Raw genomic sequence first — 13928 nt, forward strand, 5'->3', positions numbered from 1 at the left:
ATAGAGGATGTGAGGAAAACTCTGTTAAAATCAGGAATCTGTTGCTAATTTACAACCTTACTCATTACTGTGTTTTAGCACTGAATTCAAGTCCAGTAGTATAGTTAACAAACAAAGTTCTTTTTACTGTAATTGTTGGGGTTACCATCAATGCTGTATGTTTTGTACTTGCCTGTTAGAGTGATCTTCATGTCCGTGTGTTTTACTGACATCCTCGGCACATTTTTCCATCACTGTGTCTCGTGTGAAAGAAGAGATGCATTAACACATTTGTATGGCAAAATTTCTAGGTCAGGTCATGTTCAAATCTCCACCAAATAATATTTCTATGTAAACACTGAATGAAGTGACTTGCTGTATCACTGCAGGCTCTGCCATCTGTACAGAACACTGCTGGTAACCACTGTGGAGAACTGAGGTTCTAAAAAGACAGTTATTTCCCAGTTATGGATGGACGGACAGATAGACAGATAGATATAGATATATATACATGTTTGTTTCTGTGTCAGAAGTAGCCAAAAAGAAAACTAGAGGAAAAAAACCCAATGGAAATGAAAACTGTGTTATTTGTCATTAGGTTTACGTGATTGCCTTCAGCTCCATTTTCTTTCTTGTTGTTGGTCCTACCATCTTACAACCTCATAGCAGGTCTCAGTCCTGTAAGCACTGATGCAAATTAATGATTGAAATCAGAAACAGTTCATACCTGCAGGCACAGCCTGGTCCTCAACATCCCCGCTATCTTCTTTGGTCTCATATTGGTCTCCACCTTCATCTTCTGTTGTTTCAGAATCTGAAATAAATAAAACAAAATAAATGCAAAAAAATGGAAAATTACTTGTGATGTAATCACATTTCAACTAGACCAGTTTGTGAAGAACATTATTTGGTGAGAAAATAAAAGCGCATTTGAAAGCATACTTGTAAAAAGGCAGAAAATAAAAGTTAAGGACAATCTAAAACTATTTACTAAATGAAGCATGGCACCATCTGTGATTTTGTTTGGCAACAATGGAAAACTGTCTTTCTGCAATGGAAACAAAAGATGTAACAGACAGGATATCGTCACTATTACCTTATCATGTTCAGTTCACTTTATGGAGATGCTTGGTGAAAGAAACTGAAGTGATTTTCCTGACCTGGAATAACCCTTTTTGGGGTGAAGTGGAGGGGCTAACAATCGGAATCAGAATACTTTCTTTATACTAAAGGATATTATGTAATGCCACTGAAATTTTCTGTGGCACTTAACTGAATTTCATAATATATGTAGTTGTTCTACTTGATGAGTTGACGCCCCCAGGGTCTCATTAGCACAGCTAAGCTGAATATACTAAATTTGTTACAGCTGAATTGTTGCTGAGTCTTGTCACCCATAATTACTTCAACGACATCAGCAAATTTATTTCAAAGAAGGGAATACAAAGAAGAAAATAACTACAAGTGTGTTCATATTTTCAGCAGAAATTTATCCTCTTTAAACCTAAAAAACTGTTCCAGCTGTACTATCTGATAAATATGACTGTTCTTCACAGGCTGAGAGAAAATTCAGTCATTGGTAGGACTCAAAATAGAAAGCAGTATTGAGTCACTGGCATCCCAGCAGCTCTCATGAGGTGTTTGCTTCACAGTAGGTGGAACCACTTATAAAAAAAATGAAATAAATAAATAACAGAAGCTATCTCTTGTTCTCTTGCAGTAAAAGAACACAACAGGGTAACGCTGGCCACAATGGAAATGGTGGAAAAATGTTTTAAAAAACAGGCTTGTTTGAAATCAGCAGACAGAAAAAAGTCAGCTATAAACTACACAGAAAAGCTTAGAGCCCTACTCACAGCTATTGAACCTATATTTAGCTACACTGCACATTCAATGCAATATTAATATCACATAACATAATTTTACATTTCAAAGTAAAACACTTTCACACAGACACAACATTGTACAGAGTATTATTACACAGTATAACATCATATTTCTCAGCGTGACACATTATTTTTCCAAAGCAGTCATTCAAATCAGCTGATTTTGTCCAAGACTAAGGCTACGTCCACGGGTATTTTTGAAAACGCAGATTTTCTATGCGTTTGCGCCTTTCGTCCACACGTAAACGGCGTTTTTGGTCACTGAAAACGGAGATTTTTAAAAACTCCGGCCAGGGTGGATATTTTTGAAAACTCCGTTTTTGCATTTAGGTGTGGACGAGAAAAACGGAGAAAACGCAGCGTCAAAGGATGTTGCGCCTGTTTTTGACGTCACACTGTGCGCCACGTTATTGTTTCGGTGAAATGAATTTCTACAATACTGTTAATTGTACTCTCTGCAGTGTTTAAATGCTTACATATACACACACAGTTACTGTCCCTCCACACATACGACTCAGTTCTGCTTCTTTACCCCATCTTTGTTTACTTTTTCCCACCAAGGCTTCTAGACTTCTGATTGGCCAACATTTCTACACGGTTAGGAATATAGCGCCACCTGTTGCTTTGGCATGTTCCTAGCAGCGTTTTCCTTCATTTCTGCGTTTAGGTGTGGACAGATTATTTTTTAAAACGGAAAATCTCCATTTTCAAAAATACCCGTGTACGTGTGAACGTAGCCTAAACTACTGAAAATTTACACAAACATACAATAAATAATTGAAAATAACTTTCAATTGTGATGCTTGTTTAGGCTTGAATAAATAAATAAATAAAACTATATGGTTTGTTAGGTCTAGGGAAACATAATAACAGGGTGCAAATATGGACTTCCTTTTATGTGTAATACATGTTCCTGTATCCTTTGGAGAAGCTCTACTGAAAATGTAAGTATTACATTTTTTTCCTGTATTAATTTCAATAACAATTCATCGACTATGACTTTGGTCCTTTGTAGACATTCCAGGTTTGAGGAGCTCAGGTAACATTAATGTATTTGTACTCTGTCATTACATTAAGCAATGCTATCCTTCTCTTTGACACTTTAATCGCTCCCCTCAAAGTTGAGAAATACAACTTCAGCACCTGTCCTCTTTGATATATTGCAAGGCAATAATCATTCTTCACAACACTAAAATATACCATCCCTCTATCCACCCATCCTCTTCTACTTATCCATAAAATATACCCCAAAATGACAAAACACAGAAATGATATTTAGCCATTTTATGGTATCAGTGCATGTGTTGTACCATTATCATTCAGTCTTAATCTTGGGACAGTTCAATGAGGTCTCAGATTCACTTTTCTGTGCTTCTTCTTCTTCATCCCAAGTTAATTAACTTCTTTTCAATTCGCCTCGTTCATTTGATGAGTGTCACCATGAAAAGTCATTATACAGTGACTCCAGTAAGTCACTTATGTTTTAATTAAATATAACTGAATGAATGTGAATTATAATCGTGATATTTTTATCACAAAACTATACTCCAGTATCATTTTTTTGCATTCCTTATAAAACTAGCTTGTAGTATAAAATTAGTATGTCATAATATCTTGTTTGAAGTCAAGGTGAATCAGTGATGTCTTTCTATGTTGGCTCTGCGGTGGACTAGCAACCTCTCCTCTGTGCCTCTTACCCAATATCTACTGTGAACCTAAGTTAGATGATAGACAAATGAATAAGCCGAGGAAGTCCCTGATTGGTTGCACATGAGAAGTAGACAATATTAAATCCCTGCTGACAGTGATTTTATAACTCTTTTAGTAACTGACAGTTAATAACACTGTGACTGACTGCACGGGGTATTATCAATCATGCTGTAGTCTCAGAACATTACAGTACATGAGCCTGTCACTCAGAAAAAAAAAACAGTGCTTAACTTACAGTTTCCAAAATCCAATTTAATAATTGTCAAGAATATTTTTAGTGTCACTGTGAAATCTGTTAGAGGAGGTAGAATATAAATGATTGTCTGGGCAGGGGTGTCACCAAGGGGGGCCAGGGGGGCCAGCAGGCATCCCCAAAAAACTGCTGGCCCTCCCACTGCCCCTTTTTTGGCAAGACCCTATGTTGGTAATATTTCAAATAAATGTGTGCACAAGAGAGAGGAAGACACCCTACAATGAGTTGAAACATAAACTTGTTATTTCTTCCTGCATATATGATGTTTGTCATTCGTATTGTGTCACTTCGTATGTCCCTCATCATTTGACATCGTCACCCCCTCCCCTCCGCTGCGCCCCTGCACTGTTCTGTTTTTAATGTGCCACCCCAATATTTTTAGTGGCCCCCAAATGGCCACATCTGGGTTACAGTTGCTACCGGTTTGCTGGTGCACAAATAGACATAAAAGTGCACACCAAATAACACCAAAGAGCCCTTAAGTATAACAAGTAGTTCTGGAAGTTTCCTCTCATCATCGCAGTACTGCATGGAAGAATTTTAGTGAAACTTTTAGTGAGACTCTTCTGTAGTTTTCTGAAGTTCAAAGCTACGAAAGAGCTTTGAGGTTGACTGAGTTTCTTGTTGGTTATAGCTCACAGTAACACTGCTCCTTCTCAATTAAGGACTTGCAGAGTGAGCTCTGTTAAGCAGCACCATTACCACTGTCAGCTGAAACAACAGTGTGGTCAGTTCAAGAGTAATATTTATAAAATGTTGGTGTCAGCATTTTAAATGAAATATTTTACGGCGCTTTAATGCTCTATTTACAGATGAAGGTTAAATCGCTGCAGGAAGAAGAGAAAGATAAATTGAAATAGCACTTGCCTGTTTTGTTCTTTGGTCTGAATGTTTTTTCATAGCCACTGCTGGTATGTCCTCGACAGGTATTTTTTGTCTTGGCTTACACACAGCAGCAGGGTATTCCCCGAGATACACTGGGGGCTCCGAGCCATTACTACACGCCTTACTGAGCAAATTTTCTAAGAAAACATGAGCAATTTCTATTAAAAAAAACGACTGAACTTATTACATATTGTAACTCTCCTAACATGCAGACAAAAGCTCCTCACTAAAACGGAAAGAAAAATGAAAAGAAAAGGCACTTTGGTCCATTACGTAACAAGTCAGAGTCTCAGCAGCTCTTGTGAGAGAATCCGTTTCTGAAAAGCACAGAGCAGAGACCTCCGTCCGCAGGTGGAAATGTCTGTTGAATGCATATCATGCACTCTGAGGGAGCCCCCCTGTCCACACAATAGCCAGCGACAGCGTAAGCATCTTCCCCCGCTGCGTTCCACCCCACAGGCAGTGCACACCGATAGGCAGAAAAACCAGTGGGAGTGATCCAGCCCTCTTGAGATCAGTGTTCTACAGCACTGGGTGACATTTTTCATGTTTCCCTTCCTCCCCATGTGTCTGTGTCTTTTTCATCAACGGGTATAATGAGCCGATGTTGTGTTGTTGGAAGAGAGGGGGAGAATCGCCGCAACAGCTAAAAGGGACCTCCTCACTCCTCTGCATTGCTGGAGCACTGTTCGAGCTCACAGAAAATGTGTTAGCCTACTGGCTGCTTTAACTGACTGCACAAGCTTTGCTCACTGCTAGAGATTGTTGTTTTTCCACATGACAATTTCAACTGCTCATAATACTTAATTGTTTTGACGTAATAATTACAGTTAATATTCTATCTTTAGTACAGTTTGAATCAATTGAAACAATACCTGCTTGCACAGTAGAATAAATCAGTACACAGAAACATGCTTAAAATAACATTTCAGTTCGCACATGATTACACAGTACTCTCGTCAAAATGACAGTGTGAGAGTGCAGAATAAAGTCTATATTACTAAGATAATAGTTCATATAATTACTAATGATTGCAGATCACAAATGCAAAGCAAATGTAGTGAGCACTTTCATTATTGGAGCCACCTTTCGGGCTTAATTACATGGTCTGTTGATTATGTAACCTCAGGCCTTTTCGTTTCCTTGGCAGCTGAATACCATGTGTGACTTCGACGTTAACCTCACGCTCTAATGACATGAAATCATGGGCTGTGTGCTACAACAGCTCATTCTAGAATAGTTATGTAAATGTAGTCACCAATCACTTTGTTAGCTACACATGTTCACGTGTTTGTTAACGCAAATATCTAATCAGCCAATCACATGGCAGCAACTCAGTGCTTACTGAAGATCAAACTGTGCATCAGGATGGGGTAAAAGGTTATTCAAGTGACTGAAGATGGCGCGGTTGTTTAATTTTCCCCCATATAACCACGTCTGGCATTCACAGAGAGCAGATATCCAGTAAGAGGCAGGTCTCTGGGCAAAGTACCTTGTTGATGCCAGAGGCCAGAGTAACACAGCCAGACTGTTTTGGGCTGATGAGAAGGAGGATCTGACGCAGAAAACATCTTTTCATAACCAACATGTGCAGAAGAACACACAACATCTGTTTATGTTTATAAAAGAAAAAATATTGGAGAACGTATCAGTTTTGGGGTTTTTAAATAATCAAATATTGGTCTCAGTATTGGTCTTAAAGATCCTGTACTGGTTGGTCTTTACTCTTAGTCATTATATTCAGTTTGTCATCTGGAATTCAGATTTAAAAAAACTGTCACCAGTACATATCCAAGGCCATGTGACCAGCACCGTTAGTAACCAGTTTATTTAAGCTCTTTTCATAATGTGTGGATTCCTAATGGTTGCTAAGTTCTTTTGCTTATCCATCACTTCACCTTTTTCTGTTCAAACATGGAAATCACAGTTTCATTATATTTCATAGCCTGGATTATTATTCACTGAATTATGGTTTGTAGCTGTGTTTGGTTTCTGACTCTTGAAAAATCTTTAAAGCGTGCACTATGGACTCTAGTATATTTTTGCACATTGCAGTGAAATCCAGAGAGCTAGCTATTTGTTTATGTTTAACGCTTTAATTCTTTGTTTCCATTAACTTCAATTTGCACATGTATAGAAAATTTAAACTACAAAAATTGACCTTCAGGATGTTTTAGTTTGATATTTACTTGTGGCCATACTGTTCATGTTAATACTGCTTATACTTGGACTGTGTATAAAATGAGTAAACTGTAATTAATATTTGGTAAAAGCCTTTTAATCAGACAGAATAGTTATGAGCGAGATCATTTTCAGAACACACTGAAGACCCTGAAGACGGAGACCCTTAATAATTAAAGACCTGGGACAAAAATCAGCATTTGTGCATATTTACGTCTCGTGATGCCCTTCTGTATTTCTTATGAGCTGGATGGAAACAAGACATGGCTGACACACTCAAAAACTCTGACCAAACAGACTCCAATACTCTAAACCAAGGGTCCCCAATCTCAGTCCACGAGGGCCGGTGTCCCTGCAGGTTTTAGATCTCACCCTGGGTCAACACACCTGAATGGTAAATGGTAAATGGCCTGCATTTGTATAGTGCTTTTCTAGTCCTTAAGGACCCCAAAGCGCTTTACACTGCATTCAGTCATCCACCCATTCACACACTGGGGATGGCAAGCTACGTTGTAGCCACAGCTGCCCTGGGGCGCACTGACAGAGGCGAGGCTGCCGGACACAGGCGCCACCGGGCCCTCTGACCACCACCAATCACATGACTAATCACATGATTAGTTCATTACCAGGCCTCTGGAGAACTTCAAGACATGTTGAGAAGGTACTTTATCCATTTAAATCCACTGTGATGGATCAAGGACACATCTAAAACCTGCAGGGACACCGGCCCTCGTGGACTTGGATTGGGGACCCCTGCTCTAAACCATTTACAGCTTATATAAACCCCTTACCCGTCCTTCTGTCCATTGAAAAACACAATAATTTGTTGATGTACTTATGAAGCAACACGGCGCTGTAGGGGATTTCCAGAGTGTAACTGTGGCTCCACCTGTTCACTCACATTCAAGGTCCAGGAGGAAGACAACATGGTGAGGAAACTATCCAAACATACTGGAAAAAGGCCACCGTCACACTCTGTGGCGACAGCTAATGTTCCCAGATGTAGGCAGTGCCAAGCAGTATCATTTAAGCTTCAGACAGGCACTACACCTTTCTAAATCAAATCACTATCAGCCAGTGACCAAAGTGATTCGCTCACCTTACGTTTTTAGTGTTTTTCTGGCTTCCTGAGACATAAATCAAAATGAAAGCTAATGTTCTGTATCTGCTGGATGTGTCAAAGAGCAACTGTTTGGCTGCTTTACTGTCATAAAAGGTAATAATAGATGTGTGTTGTGTATAAAATAGCAAAAATAGAAAATAAAGAACGCTGCAAATATTTCAAGCATCTTTCAGCTTATTGTTTGGTTTCATAGCAAAGGTGTAAAGAACCAAAAAGCTTTGATACGACCTGCCTGGCACCAAATGACAGACTAAGTTAGCAGCTAAGAGTCAGTTGTTTCACACTGGAGATGGCAATGACTAAGCTAATAGGAGCTTAATAGCAGGTGGCCAGAAATACACAAATCAATGCTATTGTGGCGTGTATGGGTGTGTAAATATGCAGCTACTGAGTAATTACAATAAATCAACTGCCTAATTAAAGGCAAAAACTAAATAAGGAAAAAGGCATGACATCATTCAGCATGTGGCGGACAGTTTTTTGGTTGTATATTTAGATGATGTGGATTCAAACGCGTACCTTTTCCTGATCAGTGTGCGTGTGTTGGTGGGTCATGCAGGGCTGGGCTAAAATTAGCAGTGATGTCTTCCTGTGTAACAGGAGAGACGCTGGCCTGCTAACATCAGAAAAATCTAAGGCCTGGCACATTCCACTGTATAAATAACTGGGGAGAGTTGGTGGACAAGGGGGGCGGGACAGAGAGACATTTTCAAAGACGGAGGAAGAGGTGGGAGAGGGAGAGAAAGAGAGAGGGAAAAGGTTCAGGCCGGATCATTGAGTGATGGGACAGCTGTAGACTATGAACATGGTGGAGAAGAAGAGAGCTGAATCAAAGTGAAGGTTAAAATGGAGCGACAAATGAAACGTTCCCAGCCTAAAAAGCCCAGCAGCACAGGACGTGTTTAGTCCTCACAGGCTGTAAATGCTGACAAAGCTCTCGTCCAGCTAACGGTTCCACAATTGATAAACTGATCACATGAAACATGAACATTCATGTGAATATTGTGTTGCCAGCTTACATGAAAGCACATTTTTTGCAATGTGATTGCTGTAAACATTGTCATACTGTATCATGTGATAGGGATGAAATAGGACTTTTGCATTATGGTCATTATTTATCTCTAAATGTGTTGGTTTCTCTGATACATACAGTTTGTTAATGAAGTGGTGACACTGGTCTGTTTTTTCAGCGATATATTGTATGATGTTGCAGATTAATATGCGGTTTCTGGATTTTTAAAGCGAAAGGCCAATTATATTTTTTCCAACAATCAAACAGAAATTTAGACTCAAAACTTGTTTAGTTTAACAGCCTGGTTGTGAGATCCTGTTGCGCAGTTTTGTGTATCTTTTTGTGGACAGTGTCCAAGCATTCAATATTTATGTAGGAAAGGAAATGTTATACGCTGCAGTATTTTTTTGCTGCCTACACTACAAACAATTCTTGTGATCAGCTGTCCAGTTTGCAGACTTCACCACTCTTTTAGAACCCATTTTTTTTCCCTAGGCTTGCACAATCTCTCTTGTTCTTTGATACCAGGAAAGACTTATATAAGGACCCAGTCCCTTTTCCCACCAGAAAACACTCTCAATCTTCCAAACTTTACTGATGTTCAAGTGAGTACACTGTATCCAGGAGAGATGGTTCTGACATCTTTGTTCACGTAAATGCATGCCACATGTAATATATTCTAACAGCAGGAAAGGGCAGTTAGAAACTTAAGCAAGAGTTTCCCTACACACTGTTCTGGTGCTGAGCACTGCAGAACAATGACAAATGCTGGGGCTGATAAATGAAGGGCAAATTTGAGGAGCCGCTAATGCCATTTTTCAAAGCAGCTGAGGTGGTCAGAGCACTCAGGTGAGCTGAATTTAGATCAGTGCCGGGGATGACAAGAAGCATGAGAAGAGGTTTTTGTTGATAAGAATGCATTGCACCGGCCTCCGGAGCGTCTCCAGTTAGACATTGAGGAATCTAACTGTAATGCATTCTCAGGGACTCACCTCAGCTAAATCGGTCAAAAGCAGCAGTTGGCTTAAGAGTGGTTTATTTTCAGCATGCATGGTGGAAATTCAGCTTTTCCACTACATGCTTTTCTCAAACAACAATGCACCACACAGGGAGACTATACTTGTATCTGACAGCACGATTCAGCAGGACAGAACATAGAAGAAAAACAATATGCTTTGCAAGCACACACTGCATTTGTGTGCTGTTTGTGCATATAAGTTTATTCTTTAGTGTTTTGCCTCACCCTCAGCTTGGATCACAGTGCCACGCACTGACCTTGAGTGAAATGATAATGATATAAACTGATTTAACATTGAAAGGAACAGTGAGCTATAATAATGATCTTGTGACAATGAAGCCTATGGAGCAACTTGCATCCTGTTTGGGATATTAACTGCAACTCCAACCCTGGTGGAATAGATTCACAGACTGATCAGCGGCTGCTCTAGCACGTCATCCCTGTCCTTGTGTACATGTGCAAAACATGGATGTATACGATGACTGATACTGAAAAAGCTTTGACTTGTCACGGGCAGCACGTAGCAACAAGTTTGTATCTAGATTTGTTGGCTTCCATTAAAAATAACTTTCAGACATTTGCTTCTGCCACTAGTCGTGCATCAATATGTGCAGCTACATTTTTAAAAGCTGCGTGGACACATTTGAGATTGATTTTTAGCAAATGCAGTTGCTATTTTGCTCTCCATGTGCGCTGTTTAGCTGCAGACTGGTCAGAGGAAGATGGTCTATAATCAGACTGCAAATGGAAATCATGAAAGCTTCTTGTCATGAAAACCTTGTCCTTTGCTTTCATATTCTGCATATTCATTTGCAGATGCTTGTTTATAGAGATTACTGATATTCTAAAGGCTCAGGAACCAATCAAGCACCATAGTGGACTTTTAAGGGAACACTGGAGGGTTTTTTCCAATTAATTTGAAGGTTACTTTGGGAAAAGTGTGGTATAAAATATGTTTTAGTGGATTTTCACATGTCAAAATCTGCAAAATGAATCCAGAAAAAGCTACACTCAGTCTGAAGTAAAACTTTAGACAGATGGATATTACCTTCACCCAGATCCAGTACAGCAAGCACAGCGCTGCTCCGAGCCTCTCCCAGGTGATTGTTGGCAATGCAGGTGTAGAGACCAGCATCACTCGGTTTGCAATCCCTAATCCATAGCCCTCCGTACTCTTGGTTCTCCATGTTGAGGAGTTCATCGTTATGGTACCAATACAGGGAAGGCTGCGGATCTCCAGCCACAGTCACCTTCAGACGGATGTCACAGCCTGTCCCCACGGCAGCGTTCCTCATTTTCCGTGTAAAAACCGGCGGGGTTGGGGTGTGGTAACCAGGTCCTTGAGGTTCCGGGACAAATTGATCTGGGCTCGCTTTGGACCGTTTTGGGGGGATGATGGGACTTGGTGGTGCCCCTGCTTCATCTGCCCCTTTTTTCAGGGTCATTTGCACCTCAGCTTTTCTCATGGCTAAAACTGTCTACCTGGACTTTATGATTATATCACTACCTGGGCCTTGTCTTAGCAAGCCGTAGTCATGCCTTAAAAGGGCATTAGAGGCTACAGGTTACACACATACATTACAGCTAACATGGCGTTCATGTTTTTGAACATTGGAGAGATAAATTCATTTTACTTTTACTTTAGAAACACGTCTATAACATTAAGGGCTCCTTGAATTGCTGTTCTCTAACCGCAGCTGTTGTTTGAAGAAGAAAAAGAAATTGTTGATCACCAGGTAATTAAGCAGATAGAGATAGCTGCCGCTCTCCTGCCTGAAGGTATTTTTAGGGCAAGACCTACTGGATCATGTTGCATTAACGGCTCCCTGGACTTGTGTGTTAGAAGTGACGGTTGCTTCTCCCCCTTCTTTTCGTGGTCTTCTCTGACTTTTCAAACTTTTGTAACCAGTTCCCAGAAGTGTGTAACGTCTTCACTCAGCATTGTGTGAAAGTCTTCAGTGAGATTCCTCTTTATTCCTGGTGGCCGTGAGAGTGTTTCTTGGTTGGCTTCTGGTTGAATGGAAGCATCAAGTCCTCTCCGGCGAGTCGCACAGGGCCCCCCCCTCCCACCTTATCCCATGAGTTAAACCGCCCCACTCATGATCTCCCCTTAGCTCTACCAGTCAGGGGAAATGACAGTCACAGCCCAGCAAGTCTTAGAACGACAGCTGCACGCTGAACCGTCTGACCACTCACTGATGGGCTCCCGCCCCCTTGTAATTTTTAGCCAACCTGAGGTCAGTAGAACATGTGAGATGGCGCAACACTTGGTACAACAGAGGGAGGTGGTCTGCATGGGGCATATGTTTAATTTCTAAGTCACAGAGTCTGACATTGCCCCCCCCCCCCCCCCCCCCCTCTATTATGTGTAAGGTGTCAAATTTCATGTGTATCATTCAAAAAAAATTTATCATTGGAATAATTATGTGAGGCAACAGTTGGACCATTGAAACAAATATTTTAGGAATCCTTAAGTATTTAGTAGCAAAGGTAGCTGAGGTGGCGTCAGAGGTGCTAACCTGTTGGCTGATGTTGGCTGGTATGTCGCATAATTCCCCCAAAAATGTAGCAAAATAGTGCACATTGTTTTCAGAAACCATAGATCATATATTAAAAAAATATTAGCGTGAGTGTTAATGTTGCATAGCTTTCCCTCCAGTTGGCACTTCCAACGCACAGCACTTTGCAACATCTTTAAGGTAGACCTTAAACAAGTCAATTTATCACGGTCACAAATGTTAGGTCACAAGAAAAAAGTATCTGTGGGTTTATCGGAATATCTGTTTTTTAAATCACCAAATACTTCTATCGGTGTTGTTCTTAAAGATTCTTTAGTGGTTGGTCTTATTTTTCTATTAGTCATTACATTCAGTTTACCATCTGTAATTTATGACTGTTACATTGAGTGTTATAAGTGTTGATGGTACAAAGTTTGCCCACCAGTGGGCCCTCTGGAACTTCCCTGCTGGCCATACACATGTTTGAAATACCTGACAGCACTGTGGAAGTAACTACACAAACAAATGGTGGAGACATCTGTTCATGATTGATGTGTCTGAATCATGGACTTAACAACTATCAGCTGACATTGAAACGTATTTTGTCTCTATCTGCCATTCTGCAATTCATCTCATGTAAACAATAACGTGGCGCACAGCGTGACGTGAAAAAGGGCACATACCTTTGACTTTGCCTGGCGAACTCTGTATTCCTCGTCCACACGTAAACGCAAAAAAGCAGTTTTAAAAAAAATCTCCGTTTTTGGTGATTCGAAACGCTGTTCATGTGTGGACGAAACAGCTGCGTTTTCAAAAATAGCCGTGTAAATGCGGACGTAGCATAAAAGAGTTAGTAGTTTATTTTCTTACTACCTGTAATTTATTGCAGATTACTTGTATTTGCTTAATTGTTTACTAAATGTTTGAGGCTGAAATAAACCGCAATGGAGCAAAATATGGGTGTGTGTGGTTGGAGGATGTGTGCGTGCGTGTGCGTGCGCGCGTGCGCGCATGCACGCGGGGGAGGGGGGGGGACGAACATTTTTCTTCTAAAACAAATGGGGGCCTAGCAAAAAAAGTTTGGGAACCACTGCCCTAAAGAATTTATTGTTTTGTTTGTTTCTTTATTTTATTTACTAATGTTCGATGTTTATTATGGATGTTTTACTTAATAAGGTTTAACGTGAGAGACTTTTTCCTCACCAAGTAAAGAGACTTATGACTCTGAAGTCCAACACTCTATAGACAAGGAAATAAAGTTAAACCTTATAAAACTGACACAAAAACTGAATCTGGAAGTGGCTTTCCATCAACAAACCCAAATTTAAGTTGTATAATTGTGTATATAATTGTTCTTTTATCACAAACTGTGCCCAAAACAGC

The 13928-nt window shown here is 40.2% G+C and overlaps 1 protein-coding gene across 4 annotated transcripts in view; it reads right to left on the bottom strand.

Moving 5' to 3' along the window:
* The window catches only part of spegb (striated muscle enriched protein kinase b), a 40640-nt gene extending 28476 nt beyond the window's left edge, over nt 1-12164 (bottom strand). For 2 of the 4 annotated variants that reach the window (XM_035909030.2, XM_006793698.3), the window contains exons 1-3: nt 11096-12164; nt 707-793; nt 173-239 (exon numbers count right to left, since the gene is read on the bottom strand). In XM_035909030.2, coding sequence (XP_035764923.2) covers nt 173-239; nt 707-793; nt 11096-11513 — 572 coding nt within the window. In that variant the 5' untranslated portion in view covers nt 11514-12164. Of the gene's footprint in view, nt 1-172; nt 240-706; nt 794-4695; nt 5602-11095 lie in introns of those variants that run through there. The other 2 variants (XM_006793699.3, XM_087853112.1) reach the window with 2 other exon arrangements.
* Nucleotides 12165-13928: the final 1764 nt, after the last annotated feature.

Source organism: Neolamprologus brichardi, chromosome 16 (assembly GCF_056152115.1).
Source record: "Neolamprologus brichardi isolate AB-2024 chromosome 16, ASM5615211v1, whole genome shotgun sequence".
Classification (NCBI taxonomy): domain Eukaryota; kingdom Metazoa; phylum Chordata; class Actinopteri; order Cichliformes; family Cichlidae; genus Neolamprologus; species Neolamprologus brichardi.